At 41.4% G+C, this 16328-nt stretch overlaps 1 protein-coding gene across 1 annotated transcript in view; it reads left to right on the top strand.

Moving 5' to 3' along the window:
- The first annotated feature begins 1421 nt into the window (after positions 1-1421).
- SYN2 (synapsin II) overlaps positions 1422-16328 on the top strand; it is a 1016740-nt gene continuing 1001833 nt past the window's right edge. Inside the window, exon 1 of the mRNA XM_069206656.1 lies at positions 1422-2406. Coding sequence (XP_069062757.1) covers positions 2042-2406 — 365 coding nt within the window. The 5' untranslated portion in view covers positions 1422-2041. The remainder of the gene's footprint in view (positions 2407-16328) is intronic.

Genomic DNA, 16328 nt, shown 5'->3' with positions numbered 1-16328 from the left:
TGAGACTTACTTACTAATCTGACTAATGCAAGTAGTGATTTGAAATAATGAAAAGAACCAGGTGTTTGGGAAAAGGTTGGCAAAGGGTTTGCTTCAGTGGGAAATTGGCTCAGTAACATTTAGAATGGGGTTCTAATGAAAATATTACAGGGAATTTTAATTGTCGTGGGTTGTCTACTATGAATATGGGGATTGTGCAAATTATGTAAAAGAATTAAATTGAAGAATTCTAATAATAATCAGAAGAGGGAAGAAAAGAAAAGGGAAAGAATTTACGGGGAAAATTCAAGAAGACAACATTTTGAAGAAATCTAACTTTAAAAGTTGTGGGTGGTAATTAGTGTGATGATACATTTATTCATCAGAGGAGGGATTGCTGAATAGGTGTTTTAACTAGAAATTATTAATGTGTTTATGTATTTTTGATAATTGAATTTTGTAGAAAATGAATAATGTAGAAAAATAATGCACATGTTTGAAATGTGACCTCAGGGAATGGCCACCAATGTTCACGAAATGTACTCATTAATGACTAATACTTATGGAATATTGAAAATGTTTTAGATTACTGTAGTAATATGTCATATTTAGGGTTATGACGTATGTTCTAGCTTATTAATTGTAGGCCTTAACTTAGCAAGTGTCTTGGCCTAGTTTTTCCAGGCCTCATGCAGAAGCTGTATTCCTTATCATTTAATAAAAATGCTGACACAGTAAAGTAAACTGTGAGATGTCCATTGTCTTGTTAAAAGTGCTTGACAGAAGCTTTCCGTGAGAACCGACTAACAGGGAAATAAATTTACTAAACTTTACTCAAGGTGTGGTTATTCATGGCTGAAAGGTCATGGTGTGTGACATTTACTGACTCCGTTGATTATTGATGATTAATGATTATTGATTAGTGTGTATTGATTATGTACCGGAGCTATGGTAAGAACATCTTAAACGAGTCAAAAGGTTAATCTACCTATTCGCGTTCCCGTGTAAGTTTACTTATTAAGGTCCAACGCGCTAACACCTTTCATAGCTCTTATGAGATTTAAGCTATATTGCACTGTAAATGTATATTTAAGCAATGATGATTATTAAAATACAGAAACGCTGTTAAGTCATCACTATCCTCATTGATGTTTGACGTCTGAATTGTAATCTGGTTACTTATTACCTCAATAAGCCATTGAGTAGAAATTGCACTTTACAGAACAGTCAAAAGTGTGTGATATAAGGATAAACTGCTTCATATATTTAATTATTTCGGATAACGCGCTTTTAGTAGTACTAATATATTGCGCTTCTTACTCGGGTTTCTATGCGCTATAAATACCACTTGTAACTGTGACACTATTCAATTGTGCTATATTTATACAGACCATTGTTCAGCCTGTTCACGTCATTTTTTGGGTTCGGCTTGCTTTGCGCTTCTTTTTAATAAGGTACTCTGATTCATTTCCCATCGGGACCCGGTGGCTGTTCACCTTTCTCCCTGGAAGCCAGCTGTAGAGGTGAAAAGGGGTCACTCGGATAAGGGATGAAATAATTTCGGTCCCTTCGTTCTAAAGACGCCCAGTCTTAGAGGAAGCCGCTGCTCATTTCCACTCGGAAAGGCGTTGACAAAGGGAGCCACTTATCCCAGATCCCGTCCTCTGCACCGCATCGGTGGCAGGCTGGAATCAGACTGACAGCAGCAGCATCCGTGAAAGAAGGAGCAGGGCTGGGGCTGCTTCTTCACTGCAGAGCATCAGGCAGTTGCCGCCCTCTCGCCATCCGCACCCTCCGAGATCCTCAATTAGCTGGAGGGAATACGGAAGAAAGGGAAAATCAAAGCCTTTCTTCCCTGCTCCTGCAAAGAGGATATTGCAGTTTGTTTTTGCAGGGGTTGAAAGCCAAAAAAGGCGTTAATATTTTTAACAGTGCACCTGTTCGGAATACAGTGGATTTATTTTTGGCACAAAACATACAGTTGCATCCTTTGCAATATTATCGTTTATCTTCTGGGTAGTCGGTTTTTACATTCTGCGGCCAGCGCTTCTCCTGCCTAATTATGAACTTTCTACGTCGCCGGCTCTCAGACAGCAGCTTCATTGCCAACCTGCCCAATGGATACATGACCGACCTGCAGCGACCGGAGCCCCAGCAGCCGCCACCTGCCGCCGTATCTGCAGCTCCAGCTCCAGCTCCAGCTCCAGCTCAGCAGCCTCCTCCCGCCGCGCCCTCGCCGGCCCCGGAGAGGCGGCAGTCCACCCAGTCTGCCTCGGTTGGCAGCAGCTTCTTCTCCTCCATATCCAACGCCGTGAAGCAGACGGCGGCCGCTGCCTCGGCTGGGCTGGTGGAGCAGACCTCGGTAGCGACAGGACAAGCCAAGAAGTTCAAACAGCTTCTGGTCATTGACGAGCCACACGTTGACTGGTAAGTGGTGCGTGGCATGCAAGTGGCCGGCACGGGCAACATGACAAAGTCCTGCGCCCGCCCAGCTCGGTGACCATAGATACAAGAATGTTGGACATGCCCACGAGGATGCGTGGATGTGAGGAAGCAGACCTTTTTAACAGACGGGCGGTCTATGACAACCCTAGACATTCACAGGTGTGTGTGTATATATATATATGTATATATATATATATATATATATACACACACACACACAAGCGTAAAAATCTAATGTCGTGTGGGTGCACCCTTGTGAGAGCTAGAGCACCTGCTGAAGTTTTCGTGTTGGTGTGCACTTGGGAGAGCTTGACACCTGCAGCCACACTCGTGTGACAGACTGCGCTGCCCTGCACACGGCGGAACCCAGAGCGCTGTTGGGCAAGTACCAAAGTCTTAAGCATCCCCGCCCCCGCAGATACACCTGCTGAAGTCCCCAGCCGCACATCCCCGCCACACTGGCAAACAATACATTCAAGATTATTGGCTTTCTGGCGAAACAATGCAAGGCACTAGACACCTCCAGACTGATCAAACGCTGACCATCCCTAGAAAAAGATAACTAGCAATTTATTGTAGCAATTCATGCATAGGCAAGCATAGATATTAAAACCGATACCAATTTGAATAAACGCTCCCTCTCGATCCCTGATATTCATATGAAAGCGCGACTGCTGAAAACCATCGACTTTTCCAGCAGGGCACAACTTTCAAACTGTGAGCGTCCTGAGGCAGGCAGGAATAAAGGGACCGTGATCTCTTCTAGAAGTGTGAGGTTGGAAACCGAGTGTGTGGCTGTAAGAAACAAAAGCACTTTCATTTGTGCGTAAAGAGCAGGCGTTATCTGCTTAATTGGAATGCTACTAGAAGCGTGAGCACCTGCAGGTGTGCATCCATTGCTGTGTGAACTCAATGCAGCCACATTGTGTGTAGTAGCGGGGAACACCTGCATTATGGCACCTTGTGCAGAAGGGCGCATATAATAACTCTCCTCACCCACAGGTGCATCTGACTGTAAGAATGGCTAGTTCCATGTGCCCAATGTCCTAAGGCAGATTTGAAATAGTGCGGCCATTTTGGTAATTGGTTGTACCAGTGTCGTAGAGTGCTATCTGACTGACTCTGAACAGCCCTACTGGTATTTTAGAGACACTTGCCTATCTAGAACGCCTCCACACAGACCATTATTTCTCTGCCCATGCCCTTAGTGCTGTAAGATTCTCGAGCACCCGCAGATGCACCATGCTTCAGGAGCCCTTGTTATCCCCAGGCACACTGGGCTGTAAGAGCCCCGACAGGACTCGTTATAGAGCTTTCAGCACATATAAACCCCCTGACCCGCACCTCGAGCTTTCGCGTGATGTCATCAGCACAGCGTTTTTTTAGGCCTGGGTTTTCCATTTGCAAATCGTTTGTAGCTGGTACGTTAGACCAATATGTGAAATATACCAGCATTTAAACTACGACTCCCAGAATGCACTTTTATTTTTAAATTACTGCACACGATTGTAAATATGGCGTCCCATCGACATGGATGGAATTGGCAATCTGCCTTTACATACTAACAAAAAGCATCATTTCTTGACGCTAAATGTGGACATTACCTTTTCTCAGTGAAAATAATTTTGTTTCTTACACCCGCTTTAATGGTAGTGCGACAAATTGTCCCCGCAATGGACAATTCCTCGTATAGATGGATGCTTACCCAATTGTATAGAATGTTCCTATTCCTATTTTGTAAACGCGCTCCCGATTCAATTTACACAAATCATGCACAGATGGTAAAAACGCAAATAAGTAACTGAAAAGAAGGTACACTGAATACCGATGGCTATAGAAATAAGGTATAATTTGACTGTGTCATGCGTGGCGTTATGTTATGTGCTCTGCGTCAGGAACAATCTACCTTCAGTTTTTTTTTTCGGCGCCTGAAACATTTTTTTTCCTGGACGTAGACTCCCATCCCCCATTATTCACGCAGCTGCTGGGATGTTCGTTTTTTTTTCCTTTCAAAAATTGCCTTTCTCGAAGCTCGGGGTAGATTGGCAGCAGGGGATATTTTCTGTTACTGCCTTGTTGGGCTGAGAGGGAGGAGGCCCCAGCTGACGAGCGCACGAGCTGCTCTCAGTGTAGAAAGGCAGGCAGGCACGCGCTGTACAAGTGGCGTGGTTGCGCTTTTTCCAATACCACTTTGTATGCCGCAAGGGCACTCAAGACTCTTTTCCAGTCTTGAATACCATCTCCTTGCTACTTCCAAGGTAGGTTTTAGCACCCGTTTGCCACAACTTCTGACTCAACAGATGATGCCGTTTTTGGATGTCAAAAAGAGGATGTCTATTCGTGTGGCTCAACATCTATAACAGGCAACATAGCTTGTAGCCCAGCACAATGGTTATCAGCATGACACACAAGGAGGCCTTTCAGAAATGCCTAAATTAAACCCTGAGGACACCATCCAGATGGTTCAGTTATGTTATCGAAAGATGTCCTCCTTTCTTCGAGTTATACCTGGAAATCCCTTACCTAAAATCTCCATATGAGAAAAACATTGTTAGAACCCCTAAGCCCCTAAATACACCAAATGGATATGTACCTCTCTCCTTGAATCTGGTTACTTGTCAAGAATTAGAGATTCGTACAGCTGTCGAAATGCCCCACATGGCCCATCTGGAATTGAGGCATGGTGATGAGAATGATACAGCACTCTAAGAGTGCTCGTCCCTTGATAAATGTAATTTGTGGAGGGAACCTTTGTAGTCTAGACGGGAGTACGAGCACAGTACTATACGCAAATTATGTACACAAGCATTCTAGTTCTGTTACTCACGGGGGAGACACCCAGGGAAGCCACCCATACCACTTTAGAGGGCAAGTGTAAACAAGTTAGTGTATTTGCAAAGACAATTCAGAACAAACCAGCACAACAGTAAAACAACTGAACCCCTTTGGGTTATGCTGGTTTAATTGGAACTTTTATATGGACATTAGAAGGAAAATATATATATATTTCTGGTATTCACTTACTTGTACATCCCTGCATTTGCAAAAGGTTAATCTTTCAAATTCAGTTGAGTAATTAAGGATCCTACACAGTTTGTGTTGGGTTTAGGTTAGTGGTAAGGCTGATTTTCATGTGTCAGTATAGCTCGGTGGCAACACTGCAGTGTAAAATGATGTGATTTGCATGATTCTGGAAGCCTACTTGTGCTGTCTTCTTCTATGCCCGGGCTGGACTGTTCCCATTAGAGCAGGGTCAAGACTGATTTGCATATGGCTGGGTACAAACTGAGGTAGCATGGTGTGCAAAATAACAATGGACTGGGATGTGACTTGAATAATTGCCAGTGGCTTAGATTTAATTCACATCTTCTATCCATGACTGTTTGTTTACTTATATGTGTTGCCCTAAGGGGATGGGTATGCCCAGACGTGGGTCCAGTGCACACTGTCACTGGAACCAAGCTATACCTGGCTGATGATCTATCATTAGGTCTAAACTGGTCCTAGGTTGTCTGTGGTCTCGTTTAGGGATGACCTGGTCTGGAAGTTTGGGCTGGAATGTTCCCACTTGAGCAAGGTCAAGCCTGATTTGCATATGGCTGGGTTCAAACTGAGATGGCATGGTGTGCACACAAACGATGGACTGGGTTGTGACCAAGTAATTACCAGTGGCTGATATTAATTCAAGCATTCTATCAATCACATTTGTGTACTTCACTGTGTCTTTCTCTATGCAACGGGAAGCTTTCCTCATATGTTTAGTGATTGCACATGGAAAGGGTTTCTGCCTCAACTATATAGAATGTATGTCAAATGTATGAAAGTCAGAAACTCACATAAGCAGGAGTTAAAATATTTCTTTAATATATATATATATTTTTAAATGGGTTCAATATTTACTAACCAATATTGAACGATTGCTACATAAATTAGTTTAATGTTATTAGACCAATAATTTGCATTGTTAATCAGTACTTTTTACCACCTCAAGTACTGCTGCTTTCCCTCTTTTTCAACAGATAGATTTGTGTGGCTTGCCCCTTCCTTCATATTCATCCTGGTCATCTCCTGACCTCGGGTCTTCCAGGCAGCTACACGCTGTGGCCTTCGAAGCACAGTACTCTTCGTGGCTACACCCTTCTAGTACCAAGGCCTTCATTCACTTGCAGAAGGGTGCCTGTGTGTACAGCAGAAGCCTGTAGTACCATTTCTAATGAGACCTACTAATAGGACATATCCACAAAGATCCAGGGAAATCTAGTTCCTTTAGGAACTCCAGCAACCACCCTCTCTAGTGGCCCTGAAAAGGAATTAATGGGCTTGTGGTACTAGCTGTGGAGAAAGTCCAGAAAGCCCCAGCAATATACATCGAGTGAGTGTCTCTCACAGTTCCTATATGGGTTCACATGCATATTGGTCCTTCATTGCCCTTCTGTTCCTTTTCTTTGGAGCCTCTTTTTCTTTACAGGAATTTAAAAATAAATGGGCCTGAAGAGTTCTAGAATGAGCGAGCATCTCCCCAGACCAGCACGGCGATATCACCTCTCTGCACCCAACTGGCAGTTTCAGGGATCGGCCTACTGGCTGCCCAGCCACTAGCACAGCATTCTGAGTAGAAAGAAATGTGGCAGCTTACCTCCATCTGAGCCAGGCTCCGCCATGCAAAGCAGGTTTCTTCCCACCAGGCTTCAAGGAAACCCCACTGTGATGACTGGCTCAAGATGTTTTCTTGGGTCTCTTTGTTCCATATGGGAACATCTTGCAGTTTCATGACGGAGCTACTGCTAATCGGTGTATAACGATTTCACAGCATTCTCTGCCATAAGAAATCCAATCTTTGACATCGGGCTGATTGTTCCAGGTGAGTTTTGAACTTGCAACTGGCCAGCAGAATAATTAACTTGCCCAGCATTGCAGCAGAGTAATTATCTTGCCAATCAGGGTAGTTCAAATAATTCTTCTAAGACTGGCTCAGGGACATATACCCAATATTTAAAGTTCATAAACTCTTGTAGAGTAAATTTGATTCTGCATAGGAATCTGGACCTAGAATTGTTAGAGAGGTTTACATGCATGGCCTTTCTGCTTCGGGCTTACAAAAAAGTACAGTGAAGACAAAACGCAAAGCAGCTAAAACACTGCAGAGTTTACACTTCGGCCAAGAAAAAAGGGACATTTCTTCATGTATTCCCAAATGTGTGATAGGGCCTGAACAGGATGCAAACAATGTAGTTTGAGTTCATCTGCAACAGTTCTACCTGTGCACATATGTTGGGCTGAGTTCGACAACAGAGTTCCTCTTCAGTATGCACACATGCACATGGGTGTGACTCTGCGATCACGCACAACCTGGGCAAAACCTCTGATTGCAACTGCGGATCAAGAAACCTTTTATTAAAAGGTGGATGCTGAAGGTTACAACACAAATCTATTTTAAAATAGAGCTTTCAGCGAATGAGAGTCCATTGCAGAGACTTACTCATAGCAGAAGTCTAAAACCCAGAGGTCCATAAATGGGGGGAAAAAACTAGGGTTTTTTATCAGTGAGAAAAAAAAAAAACTTTCTAATAGTGATTTGAGGGGAAACTTTAAAATTTTATCGTGCATCTTCTTTTTGTTTCACTCCAAACTCATTGAATAAGGCATCACACTGAAGAGCGTAAGATATGAATACAAATAATCTGTTTTTCCTTTTTTTAAAGTAGTAAAATCAATGTTTTTGTTAATCTTCCAGTACAAAAAGAATGAGCAGTATTCATAACCCTCTAGAGTTGTAAGCATGCCATGTATGTAGAATTGCATTTGGTGATGAAATAAAGCTTCACTGTTAATTCCATTCTTGTAGAGAGCAAGGCTGTAATTAGACACATGTTGTGAAATAAGGCTACTATTAGGCTGTCTTGGAGCTTATTTTTCAGCATTCCAGTGTGTAGGTTGACACAAAAGCAACTCGTTTGGTTTTAGAATGGCTTAATAATGGTAAACTGTGTTAATGTATGTTTTAGGGATAAAACATCGTTGCTACATTCCTTCTTGAGGTATGATTATAGCTTTCACGGACGTAGATTGCCCAAAGACTTGGCACAGAGTCATGTTTTCTAATCTCCATCTGGTTGATTTGTGATTCGGTTACATGCTATGGTCATACAAATTGACTGACTAACAAGATGACAAAGTTTGTGGCTTCTAACTCTGTTGCGTGATTGTCCTCAGTACCGGTACTTTCCTAAGTATTCTGCATCTGCTTGCATAGATAGTCTCTTAAATGGTCAGTTTGGCCCTCCATTCTCTGCTGATTGTTTCCAGTGATGTAAATGACTGCAGGCAGCCCATACATAGAATGTCTGCATTGCCTAGGAAGCTGTCATTTGGTAAGTCTGCTCCTGCCACCCAGGAGAGACAGTGGGGTACGATGTGTACCTAATTCTCAAGCTCCTGGCTCCCATGGAAGGATGGCTGCATCAAGGTCAGAGGAGCTGGGATATTGGTGAGCACTGCCTCTGACATTCCTAAATCAAGCTCAGTTAAGGGTACACACGAGGTAAGTAGAATGGCTCCAACCACAGGGATCACAGATTCAGCCTATCAATCACAGCTGTGAAACCACCATTTCTGCACCCCTGATATGGGACAGGTTTCAGGGGAAGAGTTGAATGACTGCTCGGCATTCCAGCTTCACACGCCACCACACCGGCAAGGAGTCAGAACCTTCACTAATGACTTAACACTGTGCAAGGGAAGTCAACACAAGAGGTCAACCTGAAGTTGTGGCCTTGTCCAGTCCAGGACCCACTGTTCAGACCTAAATGTAGATCATGTGGAAACCCAGTCATCTTTATTGGCGGGAGGTACCCACAGGCTATCAGGGGGGCCTCTTGGAAAGACCTCTCCCTTTTAAAGAATTTAACCAGGCAGCAGCACAGATCAAAGTACACCACATCCCTTCAATGTGTGAAAATAAAAAAAAAGTCGTTTGGCTCCTCTTGTCGGTTAACAGTCTGCCATCAAGCTGACATTCCAATGGTTTGTTGCCGAGTAGAGTACGTGTTGAACTGTATTGCCATTCATTCTCAGCATTTCTACGTGCCTCTTGACAGTCAAGCTTTGGCAAGAAGTGGCTGCAAGGGCTCTATTCCATGTTTTTTGGGTACACTTGTAAATGGATGCACTGGGTGACAGTAATTCTACTAAGGCTCCATGGTTACCATTATACATTTAATATTATTTTTAGATTAACATGATATCAGTCTTTTTTATTTTATAACCGTTTTTTTTTTTACAAATAGGCATTACAGTTGATGTTTCACATTTCGTAAGCTCGCTATTTGCATAGTCCTAATACCCTCAAGCTGTTGCTACAAGACTGGAACTTTTGATTTTGAATTGTGATCTCTTTCCCTCCTCTTCAGTGGAGCAATGGCAAGTGGTGCCTCCTGTTGGTGCAAAATGTGATGAGGAGCCACTGAGTCTCCTATACTTCACCAATATTGATTGACCTTGAGATGAATTGGGACCCACTGTACGGTTGGGTCCCACTTCTCTCTCTTTCTCTCCCTCTTCCCTTCAGAAGAGTAATACCAAGTGATGTCTCTCATCAAACAAAATGTGATGAGGAGCCACTGAGTCTCCAACACTTCAGAGGCGTTGATTGGCCTTTGGCTGAATGGGACCCCACTAAAGGGTTGAGCCCCTGCATCGCAGGGGCTGCAGGGAGCTACGCTATGCCCAGCTACTCGTTTTCTATGTAACACACACATTTTCCCTCTCTCCCCACATTCTTTTTAGATGAGACTGAAGGTGTGCACTGCATACTTTTAGTTGCATAAAATGTTGACTCAGGACTGTGGAGCCTAACAGGAGGCACATCTAGGCAGGAGCTGAGGAGTTCAGCCTCTGACCTGTGATGGTGGCTGCACTTGTAGGCTATAGGCTTATGGCACAGTGAAGGCCCACAAGAGATTACATTTTGTGGTATTGCAAAGCAGTGCACCAGAGATGGAGGCATTTTTGGGAAAGTGGGCAGCAGATGTCTTCACATTAGTGGATACTGATGTCAATGTGCATTCACAAACAAAAAAAACATTATGCCTAGAGGTGACTGCATTGCACTGACAACAGTGTCAGTTCTTTTTTGCAGGAGCACCTTTCGCAGGAGGACATGAAGTGAGGCAGGAGCCAGACATGCATCATGTCAATTTGATGCACTTCACTTTCCTGCATCACATTTAGTTCTAGAGGTCGTTCCATTGAATGTCAAAATGTAAAACACATGTGCATTTAACCCACAGAGATGCTTTATTCGACTCTTCAGTTCATCCTCAACGAGGCTTAACCAGCAACATAAGTGTTAGTTATTTTAGATTGTTCTGAACCATGCTCCACTTCATATACTAGAGCTATGCTGAAACCCCCACTTCTTCGGTGAGAATCCGAGATAATTCTGCTGCTCAAACAGTTTTACAATGGATATAATCTAGGTAGAAGAGTAATAAAAGCCCCCAAAGTAACATTTCTTTTCTATTCTGTTCTTCGTGTCACATGTGGGATTCACACTTTTATTTGGTCCCAGTGAAGAGAAACCCACATAAAGTAAATCATGCAAATCATTTTCAAGTACATTGTTTGTACGTTACTTAGAATTATTACTGTGGCATGTGGTCAACCCCTCAAACTATTATTATTTGTTATTATTCACGTTTGCCCCTTAACCATAACATATGACTGGTACATTGGTTAGATAAACAGAATGGAGTTTTAAAAATACTGTCTTACAGAATAAGAACATGTAGACTAGATATCTATACACCCAATACTTATTTGTACCCTTTTGGTCTCAGTGACACGACGTCCATGTGGTGACATTAGTCTCGGGCAGATGGTTGGAAATTTCTGATGTTTGGGTGGAAAAGCATTCATTAATTAGGTGAGCTTTTAGTGCCTGGTTAAATTCACTAAGGGAGTGGCTAACTCTTGTCTGAATGCAGACAGTGTTCCAGAGTAGTGGTCCGAGAGTCTAGAAAGACCAAAATGTGAACCAGCCACATGGAGATTTGGATAGGGCTAGCAGGCAGATCGTAGTAGCTGCAGAAGATTAGGTGTGTAGGAAGGCTTATTTCAGCAGCCATGAGTCATATTTGCACTTACTCATACCTTGGATGTCAAACAACAAGAAGTCATTTCAAGGATTTTAATGACCAATGCTTTATTCTCGATTGATTAGAAATGTCACCACTTCCAATAGTAAGTCTTTTTTTTTTTTTAGTCTCCTCCAATAGCTATTCTATTCAGGTTTGAAAAGGATGTCCATGCTGCTGATCACAGCAGCTTACTCCCATCCGAACTTCTGCAAAAATTACTTCTATTTTAGAAGAAACGTTTTTTGAGAATAATGAACTAGGGATCCCTGTTTTCGACACATCCTATTTTCCCTACTTGCCTAAGGGATACGAGCTGCCCTGAATACTTATTTAGCAGCAAAGAAAATTGCTTGACTTTTTCAGTAAAGACTCGTGGTTCTAAACACCTCAATATGGAACCATTCCAAATGTGACAAAATAGTAATCTGCTGTTGTGAGAGAGGTTCAGTGTCATAGAGGGCAGTAATGTGTGCACTAATTTAAAGTATAATATTAAATTAATGATTCTAATTGGGTGAGATAAATCGGCCTTCTTGAGTTCTCGCCTCATTTTCATTGAGAATTTGATTGTTCAATCTGCTTGCTGATCAGTCCCTTCGAATTTGCTATCACTCTTATTTTTGATTTGTCATATCTTCTTTACGAGTTTCTAATTTTCTTTTCTGTATTACCTCATAATTTTTCTTCCTTTTTTCTCCTTCCCTCCTTTCATCTGTTTCGTAATTCTTTATCTAGCTGTGTGTTCCCCGTTTTGCCTTTTTCATCCCTCCTCCACTTAAAATTATTCTCTTCTATTTCTCAGTCTTCCCATCTATGTGCAAAGTTCACTCTTATTTGTGATCTCACTCTTACTCTGTGTGTCTCTAGCAGTATCCTTCGCACAAACTCTCCTGCTCCTCTACTGGCAATCAATCTTCGTTCTACAACAACTGCATTTGTGCCTTTTCTATGCTGTAATCTTTATTCCGTTATTTAATTTTCTTGCACAGCACACACTGAGACACGCAGACCTAAATTTATGAATTATGATCACACAATTTGATCAAGTTAGAAAGCTGGGATTCAGGCCAATGTCTTATAGCCATTAACTTTGGATCTTAATCTCAAGACCACATCTCCACCACCCCAATCCCTATCAGTTACAAACGATAAACCACAGCCTTCAACATTTAATTCAGAATAAACCTGCTGGAAGCCCCTTGCAGATTCGCAGAACAATAGCTCAACAACTGAATCTGCTGTTTACAGTCGTAGAGGCAAACTGGTGTTGATTTTCAAGTTATATAAAGCGCGTTACAGTTTCAGTATAGCAAAATGTCAATATTTTTCAAAGGAAGTATCTGTACTTATAATATATTGTTTCTAGTGTGGTGCTTGCTAACAGTTTGTCACGGTTTCCTGGAACTGTTTATACTTTATGCAATATTTTTACTTGGTAAGCAAATACTTTCTTGTTAGGTGAGCACATACATAATTGCCACTTAACCTTGGTTCCTTCAGTGCACTAATTGCTGTTAACTAAACAAAATCACATTTTATCTGCTTGATATTATGTCCCAAGTAGAATTTATATCCATCTCTCTCGGAGGATAACTCACTTATAGAAGTTAAACGTCTTTTTTGAGTCTGGAATTCTAGAATATTAAGAGCAAAAATAGCTATATTTTTGTATTAATCAATTAAAATGAATGTTGATTTTTCTAATGTGTTTTCAAAAGTAAAACCAGAGCAACTTCATACTCAAGACGTAAAAATGATTTGTTGGGGTCAGCGTTTCCGGTCTCCAAACACAAGACATCGTTCTTTCAAGTCTTTCCAGACTTCAGTAATTTAGGTGGGTCTGAGGAGATTTAACAACTTGCGAAGGCACCGCCAATTTGTGGTTCTTGTCCTGGTCCATGCCCCTCAACATGGCACAATTCTGTGGCCTGGGCACGATGCACTACATCATACCCTCTTTACTTGCCCCCCTCCCAACCCCCCATTTTACTCCTGGTAAGTTCAATTCATGAGCCTCGGTTCTTTAATAGTCTTAATTAGGGTTGTTCTTCCCATTTATGATTTAAGAACATTTTGGGCTCCTTCAGCCTTATACAGGCTGCTAAGTCACATGAGTCCTTGCGATTTTAGTCTGAAGGAGCCATGTTCGTTTCCATTCAGGGTCTGCTTTTTAAAAGGTGATTTTGGTGATGTCATAGATATCCTCACTATGAACCTGCATCACTTGTATACAGTGTGGCAAAAGTCCTTATTTGGGAATTATCACAATGCAGACCTGCCACAGACAATTCTACTGCCTGTGCCATTAAGGAATAATATGGACTATGCAAACATCTGCCACTGTATCAAAGTACCTTTCATAACTAACACAGTACAGTGTAGATACCTGGAAGAATGCTGAACATGATACATACTAACATTGACTATAAAGTACACACAAGCTGAATTGTTTCTGGGCACTTGAAAAATATAGCATTATAGCCTACTTTCAAGGGCAAAAGCAGTCATTAAAGGCCTTCTTTTCGAGTAATAAGCCCCAACAGTAGGTTAGGGCTTATGAGAGAGAGAGGGCCCTTGGCGATCGGTGTAGCCAGAGGTAAAAGGGCTCTAGTGCTATCAGAACGTCCAACCCAATGAGGGTAAATGTTCTAAATAAAAAAGGGAGAATTAAAATGTGTAATAAATGTTATCATTAACAAACTAATGATATTCCTGTTCACAACTTTGCAGTAATTGTTACATTGGTTATAATAGGATTGAACTGTTTCCTCCAGGCCACTTTTTTAATGCTAAACTCACTACAGTAGCTTACCATTGTTTAATGTACATTATTTTATGTAGCATACAAGATAAGGTCTACATTTGAATAGATATTTGTTAACACCATAGTCAGCACATACTCCACATTTAATAGGCTAATGAATGTAATAAATACTGTTCATATTTCTCTCTTAATAGCTTATGATATCATTATAGCGCACAATCTATATCGATTTATAAATATAAAATGTCATAAAATGTAAAAGTAAAATAACCACTTGCATAATGTGATCAATAGAGCTTCAGCACAGCATCATTACAATCTGATCAACACGTATGTGTAAATGAAAACGTTTTCATTTACACGTATGTGTAAATGAAAATGTTTTCATTTTTATGGTTTAAACATAGCTAGCAAATGAAGTAGAGTTCAGTGTTGGAGTAGGTTGGCAAACTTGCATCATGTGTAGGAAAGTGATGGTTGTAATTTGAGGGTCTTCCACTAAATTCATAGAGAAAGGTCTTTTGGAGAGCCTCTTCAGTATTGTATTGCGATTCCTTGGTATAGTTTTTTTTATCAGTAACTAATGAGCTGCCCCTGGAGGAGCTGAATCACTAGCCCTTTTCTCAACACGGAACAAGGACACTTATTCTCTGAGGATATGATGTTCCACAGTCGGAGCTTATACATTGAGAAGGCCTGTCTCTTTATTGTTTCTTACATATCCTAATGACAGATCTGGTGATGTCATGCCTCTTTCTGTTGCACTAAGCAGTAAAAGTGGCTAATTTGTCAGCCAGGTAGCCTGTTGTGTCTGTTCTTAATGTTTCAAGCCCAATTGAGTAGAAACAGGATAATCTATCCAGTTTTAAGTGCCTTGGGAAGGTTCAGTGGTGAGAAGAGCATTTACTGTGTTGAGGAGGGGAGTGAAGACATCATTAAATCATATAGGACATGGTATCCCAATCCGATGGCAGTGATGCACTATATATTCAACATCCAACTTGATGTCAGCTTCTTAATATGGCTCAGTAATAACTCTCCTTTAATGTAAATAATCTTCAAGAAATCAGTAGGTAGTAAACTGTTTGTGCTGAGTCTAGGCTTCTACGTCTATTCTGCATTAAGCAAAGGTCCAACAATTTCATCCTGAGAGTCGCATATCATAGGCAGTCGAACAGGTAATAGTTCCCTGTCATAACTAGTGGGAACATGGAGTGTTTATTTTGTGTAGTTACAGTTTCTTAATTAAAGGAGTGATCACATAGCATTAATACATTTGCACACTATTAATTGGGCGCATGTCACACAGTAATAACACTTACCAAATATAGACCTCTGATGACTCCTTAAGCATAACTATAAACAGAGTTACTTTATTTTACTCGTGGGGATACACGCCAGACTGTCCAGATCCGAATAAAATGCTGGAAACCCCGCCCTCTCAAAGCTCTTCCAGACATAGTCTAGCCAAGGAATCTCTAGAGCATTATCCATCTGCAACCAGTCCTTCAAAATGAGTCTACTCAGATGGGCCTCAGGGTTCTTCCAGATTCGTGTCCATAGTAGGAGGGGTCATAACTTAACAAGATCTTCTTAAAAAAAAAAAAAAAGTCAACCCCACCTCCTTACGACAAAATTATATTGCTGTACACTGCGGGACTGCCAACAGTCTTTGTATGAACTTGTTCTTAGCGGTCTGCAGTGAGGTGCAATTAGTGTATCCCCAAATCCATGTACCACGAAGAGGAATAGAGATACATTTACTTTTTTATATGTACTAAGCAGTTCCCTTGCTTTCTTATGGCCCAACTTTTTTGCAAAACTAAAAACAGCATCTATGGACCTTTTTGAAACTGCTAAACCCTTACATTCTATAAAAAACTTCAATTAAGATCAGTATTAAATGGAATACCTATGTATGTAAAATGTGGGGTTTTCTTAATTTCTCCCCCCAAATAAAAATGTCCTTGACTTGGTCTGCCTAGGTCCGAATTTCATTATAA

Source organism: Pleurodeles waltl, chromosome 9, assembly GCF_031143425.1.
Source record: "Pleurodeles waltl isolate 20211129_DDA chromosome 9, aPleWal1.hap1.20221129, whole genome shotgun sequence".
NCBI lineage: Eukaryota > Metazoa > Chordata > Amphibia > Caudata > Salamandridae > Pleurodeles > Pleurodeles waltl.
The sequence above is the reverse complement of the archived record's forward strand: the minus strand, read 5'-3'. Positions and strand labels throughout refer to the sequence as shown.